Source organism: Manihot esculenta, chromosome 1, assembly GCF_001659605.2.
Source record: "Manihot esculenta cultivar AM560-2 chromosome 1, M.esculenta_v8, whole genome shotgun sequence".
NCBI lineage: Eukaryota > Viridiplantae > Streptophyta > Magnoliopsida > Malpighiales > Euphorbiaceae > Manihot > Manihot esculenta.
In genome coordinates, this window is record NC_035161.2 from 37,475,228 (window position 1) to 37,489,725 (window position 14,498).

Sequence of the window (14,498 nt, forward strand, 5' to 3'; positions counted from 1 at the left end):
ATAGCAGAAATAATGAATAGTGATTATAGATTTTCATGAGATATTGCCATTCAATAGCACATTCTCCTGGTCGAATTAAACTTTCTGATACTAAGGCTTCAGGGAAAATATTTTTCAGTATAATATTTTTCATATTTTCTAGTATTTGGGCATTTAAAAAAATTAATTAAAGAAAAATGTTTTTTTTTTAATTAAAAGGAGTATTTTAAAGTAAAATGACTCTTTTTAAAAGATTTATTTTCTATATTTTAAAAATCTTATTGATATCTTTACATATAAATTTATTAATAAAATTTATTTTTTAATTAAAATTAGACAATGAAATATAAATTATTTTTTGAAAAATATTTTCCTTTTCATAAAAAATATGTGTATTATACACAAACGAAGCCAAAAATTCCATTTAGGCTTCATATTTCCTTTCCGTGTGGGACATGTAGAAAGTATCCTGTATTCGTTGTTTTAGTGAATTTCCGAGGAACTGCAGCGGCCTATCCCATGTGGGTTGTAACCAACAGGATTGACAAATGTGACGATTCATTGTTCATCTGTATGGGGAATATGGCGATGTTATCATGGCACCTGGAATAAGAATTTTTGTTGAATGGTGTACATAGGTTATGCCGGGCAAAAAAGTAAAAAAAGATATTTTGAGTGTCGAAAATGATGAGAGACGTGACCATACTAGTCGAAGTTGGAGCCAGCTTGGAAGCGGAGATGAGTTGCTTATTGGTCAGAATTGGTTTGGCCAATATCTGGATTGGGTTAGGATTGGAGTTTAGTCAATGGGTAATGAGTATTAAACTTGACAGATTAACGGATTCTATACCACTCATCCCTTCTTGTCTAAATTGAGGAATAATACCAGATATATATATAACACTTCGCATGCTGCCCAACCCAGAAAAGATGGCATTCCAGTTGTCTATTTTCTTCTCCAGCGTTTGGCATTCTTTTCTGACCCTCCCACCTATGAATTTCATTGATATCACCTTTTTTCTTCTGCGACTAAATAACCTCACGTTCTTATCAGTCTTGTTTTGATTTTCCCACCAGAGAGATAAGCGATCTTCTAAGGCTTTGGTATTGGAGAGCCTGTAAAGTCTCCTCTTGAGTCTTGAGTATATCACATGATTATTGTGGGGTATATCACATGCGTCTTGAATCTCTAATTGTCCCGTTTTGAAGCCTTACATCTCATCCTTCTTCACCAAAAAAATATTAAAAAAAAAAACATACTTTTGAAGTAACTTCATGTCTAACCACAATAATTTTCTAACATATTGCCGTCTCTGTGAATTTTATATTCCATCTCCATTAATAAGCTCTTCTCTCCCAATCAAATTTCTGCCCAGGAATCAATTAGAGATTTTTAAAATAATAACAAAGAAAAAAAAAAAAGTAGAATAGTTGTTGGAATGAAGACATGAATAGATCAGCGAAACCAAACCAGGCCCACCCATTACCTTCTTTTTTCTCCCTCCAATGACTTAACCTCCAATAATGATTTAGAAGAAAAACAAGTCAAATTGCTTTTCGAAACAAAAGCGGCACCCCTAGACAAAGTAGCACTATCATTTTCTGTTGGACTACAACAGCCATTGCATTGAAGCAACCAACCATTATCCATTCTACTTTTGCATTACATTTCCTATGAAATAAACTATTACAATAATATTTATATTTTTATATATATACCCTCTTACCCTTTTTACAAGGTCCCACACCCACTACCAAAAAATGGCTGCCCCACTAGAAAAGTGCACTCGTCATTTCCCACTATCCCCGCCACTGATACTAAAAAGAAAAGCGCATCAAGTGAGCTTTGACAATTCTGCTCTTTCACTTGAATTTTCCAGGACACCAAGGGCCTGCCTGCATTTTTTTAGGCATTGACATCAAACCCTGTTTTGAAAAAAGCTGGAAAGGAAAGCCAAAAGCAAACAACTATGGCATCTGACTTTGATTGCAATTTGAAAAATTAGCCAACAGATACGGGCGTTGGAACTGGACATACAAGATGTAGGACCCTAAGCATATAGTAAACTTTTGACGGGGACCATGGGATGCTTACCCCTTCGTAAGATCTATGACTGGGGATTTGATTCTGGTTTTACAATAGCAGCAGTATCCGGTGGTTGCGTATGGTAAATTGCCGTTGCCAGTGAGACCGGCATGATACAGAGAGCCTTTGACTGAAGAAATTGCATGGCAGCACCAACATTTTCTTCCATAAGCTTAGCTACCTGTCGTTCTGTACCATCATTTGACCACTTCTCCCAGGCTGGCTGGTTTCTTCCACCTTCGCCAGTGTCATCCTAATATCAGGAAGAGCTGGCTAAATGTGAAAACGGTGACATTATGTTATCCTCCACAAACAATATCTATTCTTTATTACCTCAACCGAAGATAGTGGGATATCCGTTACAAGTGGTGCGACTGCCCCAGCTCCGCCCAATCTACTCATGCTTAAAACCTGTTAATGATAAATAAACATTAGTCAAACAAAAGGGGAAAAGGTAATAATATAAAAATTTCAATTATCACGACATTTTTTTGTGGACACTCCATTAACGAGGCATGCACTACTAAATAAGCCATTAAATATTCAGCCATCTATTGCATAACAAAAATAGGTTTTACCTTTGCTAGTTGATATTCAATTTATAATGTCATGTGTAGTGGAAGCAACCACTTATCAAAATTTATGAGCAAATCAACCCGTCATATAACCTGGGAAACTAGACCAGTTCCATCAATTCCTAATCAAAATTCAAAATAGCATCACCAGATACCAAAATCTCTACAGGCAGGGAAACCTCTAAGAACCACCATATAGAGACAATAGTGGATCTAAGAATGAATGACACATGGAAAGTATTATCATAATTGGTGTGGAAGGCCACAATCAGTTCTTCTAATCGACTAATACCATCAATTCTTGGGCATAAGAGCCGGTCTACATTGGATGAGAGAATGACTTGCTGACATCATCCATCATTTGGGCAATCATTAAAACCATGACAGATATAATCAACCATGCTTGAAAAAATAAATTACACTTGGAGAAGGAACACCTAAAAAATATCAAATAATAGTCTTGAGGGCATATATCCAGCTAACAAATATGCTCAAAAGCTTATACATCCACGAAGAAGGTTATCTCCTGCTTGACACTTTATACTATGAAAGAGCAGGATTCATCATAGAGAAAACAGCTGAATATAGATTTTGCAATTGAAAGGGAAGTTGATAAATACCTTTACTTGGAGCCTTAGGAACTTCACATAATCCACAATTTCATCAAGCATGGCAGCCCTATCTGTCTGCAAATACACATCAATGATGAAGGGAAGTAGGCATTATGCTTAGAGGAACTTTCTTGTAAATAACTTCAAACAACATATTTCCCTTGATCAATAAAAAAAGATATTTAAGTACAGAACAAAGGAGAGCTCTATCAAACTATCAAAGTTCTGTCTATCCTTGTCTAGTTGCAGCCAGTACAAAAACCAAATATATAAGGAAGTTTATGGCTAAATTTCATTTCTTGGACAATTAACAATATATTCTGATAATCCTTGATCGCTTAACAGTTGCCAAAAAATGATACATTAACGTCCAATAAAAGCCCATAATGTCTGTATATTTCACATGAAGGTCTATAGATGAAAATAATTGCATTTCAAATCATTAAAAAAGGAAAAGTAGTTAGTCACAAAAAATAGCAACCCTGTCTTTGGAAGACTAGCTGTTTCTACAAAAATTAACTATTTTAGGTGCATTCCATCAGAAAGTAGCATTGAACAAAGGTATATTCATAATTTAGTTAAAAGTGTTCTCCAAATGGTCAATTTGCAAATACATTTGTTATTTTTTAGATTCTTCTGCACAACAGGAAGGAGAAAAGTTCTTAGTAGTTAGATTTAAGCATTGTTGAACCTCACTGCTATTCATTCGTGCGTGAGTTTGATTGAACTTCAGTACTATATATGCCTTTGACCAACTCACTGAGTTATGGATATTTTATTGGATGATACCTTACTTGGAAGTTTCACTTGTGCAGACCAACGCAAACAGCAGACTCATAATTGATATCTTGGGATCATTCCTGGCCATTATGCAACTTGCAAGCTATATATTGGCCAGTTTTAGTCTACAATCTCCAGTGCCATAAGGTTTCTAATTTGTTAATATCTCACTTTCATAAGGTTTTCTAAATTTTGGAAAGGTTTATATTCAGAAAGAAGAGTACAAAGAATTTAGGAGGAAAAAAAATTCATCTATGCCTTTTTCCTAAAGTATGTATTGTTTCACTTTCATAAGTAGGAGAAAAACATGGAGTACAGAATGCATTGCCTACAAGATGGAGGCTCAAAACATGCTTCAATTAAATTCATCTAACCAAAGAAAAAAAAGGACATCAGAGAGAAAAGGACACACCTTATTGACACTAGGCACCAGCTCCTGCAAAGCTCTGATTCTTTCAGCTATTCTTTCTCTGCGCAACTGTGCCAAATATTTTGGAACCAATAGGTATTTTGTCATTAGTATGAGAAAAAAAAAAAAAATTAAAGAGTCCACAAACGAAAATTTAACATATGGCTCTTGCGCCAAAATCAATCAAGTGTTCATACTACCATTGATAATGACCTGATAAATTTTTATGTGCAAAGGCTGAAAGCGAAAATCAAAGGTAACCACACTTGTAAAAGGAGAAAATTTATCAAAAAGGAGCATACAATTTTAACATAATTAATCCATGCTACAACTTTAGGACAAGCTGCCAAATCTCACTCAGAACAAATAGGCTTAACCTAATGAAATCCTGCACACTGTTTCAAAATGTACTTTAATAATTAGCATGCAGATTAAGTTCATATCAACTACCTTGATTGTTCATTAACATACAGGCCAATCAAGCAAAGAGAAAACCCCTTTCAAATGCAATTACATCGAAATCACATATCAAGAAGACACCTTAATGAGCATAAGAACCTATATTTTCTTTTGAAAAGGGTTTCAAGCTGTGTTTCTTGACTCAATGTTGAGTTTAGTCATTTTGATTGGAATCATGTTATTGTTTTTATTTTTCTTTTTTCCTTTTTTTTTAATTTTAAAAACTGAAGCTATATCTACACCCTTGACTTGATAATGTCATAGTAATTTTGATGATAGAGCTCTTTTTCTTTCTACATTAGACTTACCCGCTCAGCAATGCTGTGTGGATCTGTGGCCTGTCCTCTTCTAGCCCGCACCCTGGGGCGCATTGTGGGTGGATGTGGTGCTGCAGCCAAAGTTGTGGGCGTCGGCTGACTATGAAAAACCTGCAAAATTATGATAGCTGCATCAGGGAAAAAGTTGAAAAAATGATATACCATTTCACCAAACAACACTGCATCATCTGACTTGCAGAATCCAGCCACATAAAAGAGGGAAAGGAAAGAGAACCAAACAAATAAAATAAAAAGAAAACTGATCATGAATTATCAATTATGTAAGAAAGATAACAACATGAAATTAAATCAATGGGAATAGGCAATAAGAGAAAAACAACTTATACAGAACTGCAGCAGATTTATCTTTAATGAATAATTGACAGATTCTTTAACCACAATAATTTTCCAATTACAGATTTTTTTTTAAAAAAAAAATATTGCAATATAGATTATAAAACAACCATTATGGATGGTGGTTGTTAGCACAGAGAGGTATTTCCCGCCATCAAAATAGGCTGCACATTGCAACACTGAATGCTTTGGACTACAAGAAGCCATTGCAACACTGAATGCTTTGGACTACAAGAAGCTGAACACATTTGGTGTGAGACAAATGTAACGTGACTTACTATCCACCATTAGTATTTGTGATCATAGAACTTATTAATTTGATGAAATTTCATTAAATTATTATGGAGCTTGTTGAGATATACAAGGCAATATGTGCAAAATTACCCAAAAGTGCCCGAAGTTTCTCTCCCTCAAGGATATAATAAAATCAAATAATCCTAACTGATACTGAATCAATAAAAATCAGATCTAAAGACATCTTCCATTTTCTTCTATCCATGGACTTGAGAGATATTTATTTTTATCTGAGCTTCAAATTCTGAGTTATTCTGATCTTTATTTCATAGATATCCGATTCTTAAAAATGAGGCCTACCAATCGCTCCCTAAGAGTCAAAGAGTCAACACAACAGAACCTACTTGTAAGTTGTATTATTTACCTTTTCAAATGGAATAATTTGAATCTCATAGCAGTCGGTAATCAACCTACTTAATTTTTCCAATATGACGCTTTCTCTCTTTTCTTCCCTCGTCTCCTCAGCTTCTAAACTCGCATCTAAAGAACTATACATGATGGTTGGATAAAGAAATACAAAAAATCTCAATTTTTGCAACAATGAATTCTCCTTTGCATCCCCAAAATTTAAAAAGAAAAATCAGGAAGAAAATACAGCTTGACATTCAAATCATACAAACTCACAACCCTGGCTGAGTATCTTCTATTTGGAACCATTTTCTTTCACTTCTCTGATTCTCTGTCAAACCAACTAATCACTAACACAAAATCAGTGAGAATAATTACTTACATTTTTCACTGTAGTAGCTCTGCCGTCGACAACCTCGTCTCGGAATCTCTTCCCGCTTCCTGATGCCTCCTCAGGCTTCAAAAACCCTCCCTTTCCCTGGTCCAAGCTCAGCCCCAACGGGAACCCACGAAAGCCAGCACCTCCTCCTCCGGCAGCACCACCAAGGGTAGTGATATGGCCAGAACCGTCACCTGAGCTGAGCTGCAGCATCATCGGAGCTTGAGCAGCAGCAGCAGCCACAGCCAAGCCTGCATCAGCTCCCACTAAGCCAGCCTCACCGGAGGCAAAGTTAGGGAGGCCAAGGATTTCCTGAAGGAAATCATCGGCCGGAGGTTCCGTGGGGTTATTGGCCATTAGTTGGACTCGCGTTGCTTAACTTTGCTTGTTGCTTTCGCAGCGAGTACCAGGAACGAAGAGTCTATGCAAGGAAACAAGCCAAAAGGGTGGCTTTATCCTGGTTAAAAATGTCACGCTTTGCATAAAAGGGTTCCTTTCTTGAAAAATTTACGTGACTGCCCATTTTCTCTCTTTTCTGTCTTGCTTTCGCAAACGACACCGGTTTGTTACTTTAAATTGCACGTCTAAAGTGAGATTTTTTTTTTTTAAAAAAAATTAGTATTTAATTTATACAATATAAAAAAATACATTAACTAATATTTTGATTTTGAAAAGTAAACTCGTTAACGCTATAGAAACTAAATAGTATATATATATATTTTTAAACAGAATTATACTTTTTAAGCATTTTATTATTACTATTATTAATAAAAAAAAATAACTAAAACTTCACGCCGATTATCACAAAATTAAGAGTCCATTTATTTATTAATTTATATTTAAAAAATATTTTTTAATGAAATAATTTATTTTTTATTATTTAATTTTAATTTTAAAAATAAAATTTATATATAAAAATCTTAATAAAAATTTGTGAAAAATAACTTTTTTTTATTAGAAATTTTTTTTATCAATTAAAATTTTAAAGTATTTTAAATTTTAAAATATTTTTTTAAAAAAATATTCATTAAACAAAACGGAGCCTAAATGTACCTTCACTGCCAATCAAGTACCACATAAAAGGCATTGCTTTCAAACCAGCTATAAAACAAATCTTAAATTCACTATCTAGATTGAATTCTGCTTATTGTCTCGTGATGCATATCGTACCTTTTAAAAAAAAAAATTAATCTCATCCAGAAACACCGTATCTGTAAACTGAAACAAACACCAGTACCTACACTTTGTCTAGGATGCTGAGGGTGGTCACCTCCAAAAGAGAAAAAAGAGGGACCTTTTACTGCCCAAACCGGAACAGGGGAAGCAAATCGAAAACCAGCCTCAGCTTGAACGAAATTCAGAGAGCGAGAGTTGCACTGTAGCATGGGACTAGGTACAAATATATAGCAGTCTAGTCCATTACGAGGTTAGAGAAAATGGCAAAGATGATGTAAGTTGCCATTTTCTCCCTTATCCCCTTTGTTCAGACTTCACATCCACAGAGTTGCTCAAGACTATTGACTACATGATTTGCCAGCCAAGTCCCTGCTATATCAGATTTTTTGAACAGTGGATGTATTTAAAACCGGTTTGCTAGATCAAAGGCCGTAGCCATCATAATCGACATTAGGACAGCCACAAGGTTAGAGAATTGCAGTATTTCTTTAGCTTTTAGGCCATTAAGACTTCTTAAGCCTAAATTTTTATCCTTACGACGGATTGAAGAAAATTCCCTATTGGATTTACTCAAATGAAACATCCTTCACGTACTACTAAACAATAATGCTCACGTGATCCAAGCTTTTGGGACCATGTAACCTAATTCACAGTTACATATATTTCATTTACAGCCGCACTCAATGTCATGCGGAGGTTAGTTTTCCCTCTAGTGCCAATTACCATAAGCAATAAGCAGCAGTTTCTGGAGTTGCATCAGAAGCACCAAAATCTGCAGAAGCATTAAAAACACATTATCAGACGTGTTGGTGAACTTTTGTAGCAGAGAATGCTGAAAGTAGCCGTTTACCATTCAAAAAATAAGATACCAACTTATTTTTATTTTATTTGATTTTGGGGCTGTGCAAAAAAATCCTTGGCATTGTGAGCCACCTCGGCCTCCAGTATAGCTTCCAACAGGACGTCAGATCCTTTCACATCATCTGTCAACACATTGATGTGCTTCTTTAAACATCAAATGAACAAACCAGGGAATCAATCCTTTAAGGCCAGGAAATGATTCGATTATCCATCAAATTAAGATATACACGATAAATAATAAAAAAATAAAAAAAAATAGAACTTCTAATGGAAATGCTTGTAATGTAAGTGTGAATTGGAGGCACATGCAACATTAAAATTAAAGGAAGACAATGACATGAGGTAGATCAAATTTGTAGATTAGAAAAAAGCTACAAACACAATTTAACTAGAACCATATTCTAAATGGTGAACAGAAAAGAATTTACATTTATTGCTTATTTATATTTCAAGCCACAATATTCTACCACATGCCAGGAACCTATATCATTAAACTAGTTCATAATTAATTACAAAGAACATGAATAAAAATTTATAGGTTTTCTTTTACCAGGATTGCATTTCCCGCGTTCCACCCATAAACAAAAATAGTTTTAGTTGTCATAATTTCGCTGATCAATTGAAGCAATAACCAATGATCCTAACAGTTGTAAATTTACCATCAGAATTTAGATCTAAGATCAATTACTTATCCAAAAACACTGAAGGAATGAATTCAAGGTTTTTTCTATCTTTTCTCACCTCATCTTTGATAGGACATTTCAACTACCACGAAGCAAAATGCCAACACACTTACAAATCAACTGAGAAGTTATACAGTAAATAGCAGATAGCAATAAACTTGCAGGAAGTTGCAGACACACACACACACCCTCATATGTACACCTTCCTACTATTCTACAGAAAATTGAATATACAGTGGAGGGGGGAAAGAAAAAAATCAACAAGCATCTTTGTTATTCTTTGTTTTATATATAAACACATGCAAACAAACACGCCCGGAGAGAGAGAGATAGAAGGAAAGAGGACAGGAATTGGGGCGGTAAGTAAATTCCTAAATCTAAACAAGGACATGAGGATGGTGGTGTTACTAACATATGAGACATGTATATTTACTCCTGTTACAGCCTCCAGTATTGTTGTAGATTATTAGGATGATCCACATGAGACCAAGACATAGTGAATGGAAAGGACCACCCGCTAGTGTGCAACATAAGAATCAAACTTTGGAATGCACATGATGCTATTGTCTTTACCACAATTCATCATGAGTCATCAACTAATAAGGATTAACAAAAATCCCATTGTTCTACATGTGCATGCATGCTGAGAGAAGAGGGACATAAGTTGGCATAACAAAGAGGAGCATGAAACAGAATCAGAAACAAAAAATGAGAGTGAGTGATAAGGTTACGGCAACTGCCAAAACAGAGACACACACACACACACACTTAGAGGAGCAATCCTCATTTCACTTCAAAACTCTACTAGCACTACTACAGTAGGACCAGGAACAATAACGGTAACACTGGATTATGATGAGGCATCATTGCTAGACGCAGACATAAGATAGTAATGGCTCCAAATACTATTACCTTGGCGATTTGGCAACATCCCAGTACTTTCAGCAGACACAGGTAGAATATTTAGAAGACCCTCATCAACAAAATTTCCTGCAACTGCACCACTTTGCAATGAGCCAAGCTTTGGGACAGAGGATTCAGCCAATCTTGCAAATGCAGTTGCTTGGCTGTGCACAATACATGAATCTGAGGCCTTTGAACCAGAACCCAAAAAGTAAAACAAAAATTAGAGGAAGGAAAGAGGGAAACAAAACATTAATAACTTAAATACCACTACTTCCATAGAGAAACTTTGAAGAGACATAAACTTTCACAATAAAAACCTTGGAAATTGTAGCTGATGATATACTTCCTCCATTTGTTTGTTCAGTATAAGGCTTGGAAGCAACAGCTTTGGGTGTATCCTGTGCATCTTGGTTTTCAGGAACACTGCTGGCTAAATCTTCAACAAGAAAAGCTAGAAACAGTTAGAAACCAAACACTGCAGACTTGGAAAATATACAAGAAGATTGAAAATACCATTAGAACCAGATGAAGGATCAACGTTATCTACAAGCCTCCGAGTTAATGGACCAGGATTCAAGATGGATATGCTTCGAATTTCATGACGTATGGCTTCAAGTTGAGCCATTGTATCTTGAAGTTCCTTGTGGACCTAAAACAAAAATTGGTATACATCTCAAGAAACATCGTCTTTGCAATAATATCATAAATCCCACATTCAAACTGCAACAACTAAACCATATCCGACACCATTACGCACTCAATATTTTATAATGCAGAAAGCCACCATTACACATTTGTACTCCGTAAATTGCACTTAAGAGAATTACTTTAAAAAAAAAAAAGTTTGAAAAAAGTAACCTGGCGAGCTTGAGATTGCTGCATAACATTCTCAAATTGGCCACGAGCCAACTGGACATAGCCAATGGCTCGACCAGCTAATCTCCCAGCTGTTCTTGCTATTATTGGTAGATCCTTAGGTCCTAATTACAATACACAAGACAACATCAAAACCCTAAATTCGACAACATGAACTGCAACCTTATAAACCAAAGACGAGATAGAGATTAGAGAGGTGACCGATCAATGCAGCAGTGGCTCCAAGCAACAGGAATAGTTCTCCGTAAGAGATCCCAAGCATGATACTCCCTCGGTCCCAAAAGCAAAATGGAACTAACCCCAGGAACTCCACGTCCCTCAAGGTTATTGTCTTCAATGATCGTTGCCTTCACCTAGTTTCGGGCTGTTTTGGAATAAATGGACCCTGATGAATGCACAATTGAATCTGGACTCGTGCCCAGCATCATTCATTTAAGCCCAAACCCCAAAAGCTATTATAAAAAAATATAAAACTAGAGCATTTGCTTCAGGGAGATGAAAAAAAAAAAAAAAGCATTTGCTCAATTAATTTATTTCCTTTATTCATCTCAATAAAATTCAAGCTTCCACAAAATAATAATAATAATAATAATTTTTTTTTCTTTTAAGGCGGGTTGGATATGAAAATTTGCAACTTCACGCTTTTCATTATTATAGTTTTTTTTAATAAAGTCCATCAATTCAGCAATAATGTATAATTCGTCATTTGTTAGATTTTCTAATGATAACTTGTTTACGTGACTGGTGGAATTTTTATTGAAATAATTTAAGTGTTTGACTAAAATTATAATAAATTAAAATAGTCAATTTTATTGTCCAAAATAATTAAATTATATTATAATTGTGAAAAAATATAAAATTTTTAACTTTTACATTCAATAGTCATATTTTTAATGATTATACAAATATATAATAAATTACTTATTATAAATTTATTGTAATAATAAATTTTATTATGCAATCATTCAATTTTCACTTATTTTACATATTATCAATAAGAATTATACATAAATTTATAAAAATATCTAAGATATAAACGATGAATTACCGATTATAATTATCAATTACTGACCATTAACTATATATAATGGCTAAATCAAATCTTAAATTTGTAATTTGATAACATTTGCAATTCATGTAGTCCTAATTATTTAAATAAACTAATAAAGAAACATATTTTAACGAAATTAAAAAAAAAAAAAGAAACATATTTTAACAGCAATCTTGCCCTTCTGATTTTTTTCCTTATTTATATTGTTATGGAAAAAATTTTAATTCTGACTAATTATGAATTACTCCTAATTATTTGTTTATCTAATTCTCAGAAACATACAATGGATTAATTCAGTTTTTCATTTAAAGTGCAATCCAACTGGATACTTGCCAAGTTTAATTCTTATTGTGATCTCTTTAAGGATAGAGCCAAGGGTATTATGGCCACATTGAAAATTTTTAAATTGTGTAAGGATATTTAAATAGTTTTATATATAATTGAAAAAATTACTATAATATATTTATATATTTAAAAAATTTATTAATTAATTTTTATTTTAAAATCAATCAATTAAAATATTTTACACTTTATAAAATTAAATTTGTAAATTTTTTATTAAATAAATTTATATCTGCATTTAGTTTGTTTAATTTTAGTTATTAATTTTATTTTATTTCTTTTATTCTTTATTTTTTTAATTTATTTTATTTTTAAAATTTTAATTTCGATACATAATTTTTTAAATAATTATTTATCCATTATATAATTGAATTTTATACACTATTTTTATTATTAAAAATAATTATCTCATCTAATTACTTTCTAATTTATTTATATAATTAAAATTATTTATTAAACTAAAAAATAAATTTTAAATTTTTATAAATAAAAGTATTTTATGAGTAATGTATTATTATTAATAAATTTCATGCACTATTTAAATTTTAAAAATAATTTAATTTTAAAAAATATAAATTTAATAGATAATAGATTATATAATTTAAATTAAAAATTACTTAATTATAAATTAAGTATTATTTTTATAAATAATATGTTAAATGATTTAAATTAGAAAAAATAAAATAAAAATATTATTTCTACAGTTAACGGGTTAAATAATTTAATTTAAAAAATTTATAATAAATATTATATTAAAATTATTATATTATTTTAATATATATTTTCTTTTTATAAATTTACGTATCACGACTATAATAAATTTTTTTTATAATAAATATTATTAAAAGTCAATAGAATGAGATATAAATCCATTAATTGTTAACTTATATTAAAGATATATTATAAATATTAAAAATAAAATTATTACTAATATATTTTAATTAATAAAAAAATAAAAATTACAATTTAAGTATGATATTTTATTATTTTTTATAATTTTTTAAATATATATTTATTTTATATATTTTATTTTACATATTTTATTTTTATTAATTATTTATTAAAATTAGACCCTTAAATAAAATTTATAAATCCATCATTAATCTCTTTTATATCATATATTTCTATATAAAAAAATTTTTCTTTTAAAATAATATTTTATTTATCTCATAATTTTTATTTATTTTAAAATTATTTTTTTAAAAAATAATAATAAATTGATTATTATATTTTATTTTATTTCTAAATTTTTTAAAATACATTTTAATATTTAATAAAATTTAATATATTTAAAATAAATATAATTATAAAATTAATTAAAAAATATATATTTTTTAATATATATAAAAAATAAAATGAAAAAAAAAATTATAGAAGAGAGAGTATTTGAATATGGATATATCATCCATTAAAAGGAAACAATTAAGAGGAATGACAAAAAATCTGAAACGTTACAATGGCATCTTTTTCTTTTTCATAATTACGCCACAACTTACCGAAAATAGTGTAACTTACCATATTAACTACTCCCATTAACATAAATAATAATAATAATAATTATAGTGTGATATCTTTATGGATTCTCTAATTTATTTAAAAAAATATATTATTTTAATTTTTATATTATAAAAAATTTATTTATTGATTTTTTAATTTTAAAAAATATATTAATTAATTATTTGATTAATTTTAACAGTTTAATATTTTATTATTTAGTTATTTTAATTTATAAAAATTAATTGATTAATTTTTTAATTTTATAAAAAGCCTATTAATTAATTATTTTATATTAAATTATTTTAATTTTTTATAATAATTAATTATTAAAATTAATAAAAAAATTATTAGTAAATATTTTAAAATTTTAACAATATATTAATATATTTTTTAAAATTAATAGTCTTACAGAAATCAAATAATAATATTCTCAAAAATTAAATTGCAGTTTTCGCCAACAATGTAAGAGCATTGCCATTGAGTTAATCGATTTGTATTTCTCTTTATTTTCATTA

At 31.1% G+C, this 14,498-nt stretch overlaps 2 protein-coding genes across 4 annotated transcripts; both read right to left on the reverse strand.

Annotated features, from left to right (window-relative positions):
- Nucleotides 1–1,507: 1,507 nt before the first annotated feature.
- Nucleotides 1,508–7,034, reverse strand: LOC110611339 (transcription factor UNE12). The gene is made up of 7 exons (XM_021751604.2): nucleotides 6,595–7,034; nucleotides 5,208–5,327; nucleotides 4,444–4,509; nucleotides 3,261–3,326; nucleotides 2,399–2,476; nucleotides 2,075–2,318; nucleotides 1,508–1,875 (listed from the first exon to the last, which is right to left on the reverse strand). Exons 1-6 carry the CDS (start codon nucleotides 6,946–6,948, stop codon nucleotides 2,088–2,090), a joined length of 915 nt encoding a protein of 304 aa, XP_021607296.1. The 5' UTR covers nucleotides 6,949–7,034; the 3' UTR covers nucleotides 1,508–1,875; nucleotides 2,075–2,087.
- Nucleotides 7,035–8,310: 1,276 nt separating this feature from the next.
- Nucleotides 8,311–11,455, reverse strand: LOC110613021 (sec-independent protein translocase protein TatB). Of its 3 annotated transcripts, none has more exons than XM_021753927.2 (7): nucleotides 11,295–11,455; nucleotides 11,076–11,197; nucleotides 10,731–10,866; nucleotides 10,535–10,653; nucleotides 10,224–10,404; nucleotides 8,641–8,750; nucleotides 8,311–8,539 (listed from the first exon to the last, which is right to left on the reverse strand). In XM_021753927.2, exons 1-6 carry the CDS (start codon nucleotides 11,353–11,355, stop codon nucleotides 8,647–8,649), a joined length of 723 nt encoding a protein of 240 aa, XP_021609619.1. In that variant the 5' UTR covers nucleotides 11,356–11,455; the 3' UTR covers nucleotides 8,311–8,539; nucleotides 8,641–8,646. The 3 variants fall into 3 exon arrangements, with proteins under 3 accessions (XP_021609619.1, XP_043816903.1, XP_021609626.1); XM_043960968.1 differs by having other exon boundaries at nucleotides 8,637–8,750; XM_021753934.2 differs by having other exon boundaries at nucleotides 8,618–8,750.
- Between the last annotated feature and the right edge of the window lie 3,043 nt (nucleotides 11,456–14,498).

Coding starts and splice junctions, on each gene's coding strand:
- LOC110613021 (XM_021753927.2), bottom strand. CDS start 11,355: ATGCTTGGGATCTCTTACGGAGAACTATTCCTGTTGCTTGGAGCCACT. Junction 10,654..10,730: donor TCCTTCATCTGGTTCTAATG/GTATTTTCAATC, acceptor TTCTTGTTGAAG/ATTTAGCCAGCAGTGTTCCT. Junction 10,405..10,534: donor CATCAGCTACAATTTCCAAG/GTTTTTATTGTG, acceptor TCTGGTTCAAAG/GCCTCAGATTCATGTATTGT.
- LOC110611339 (XM_021751604.2), bottom strand. CDS start 6,948: ATGGCCAATAACCCCACGGAACCTCCGGCCGATGATTTCCTTCAGGAA. Junction 4,510..5,207: donor CACACAGCATTGCTGAGCGG/GTAAGTCTAATG, acceptor TATTTGGCACAG/TTGCGCAGAGAAAGAATAGC. Junction 3,327..4,443: donor TGGTGCCTAGTGTCAATAAG/GTGTGTCCTTTT, acceptor GTGTATTTGCAG/ACAGATAGGGCTGCCATGCT.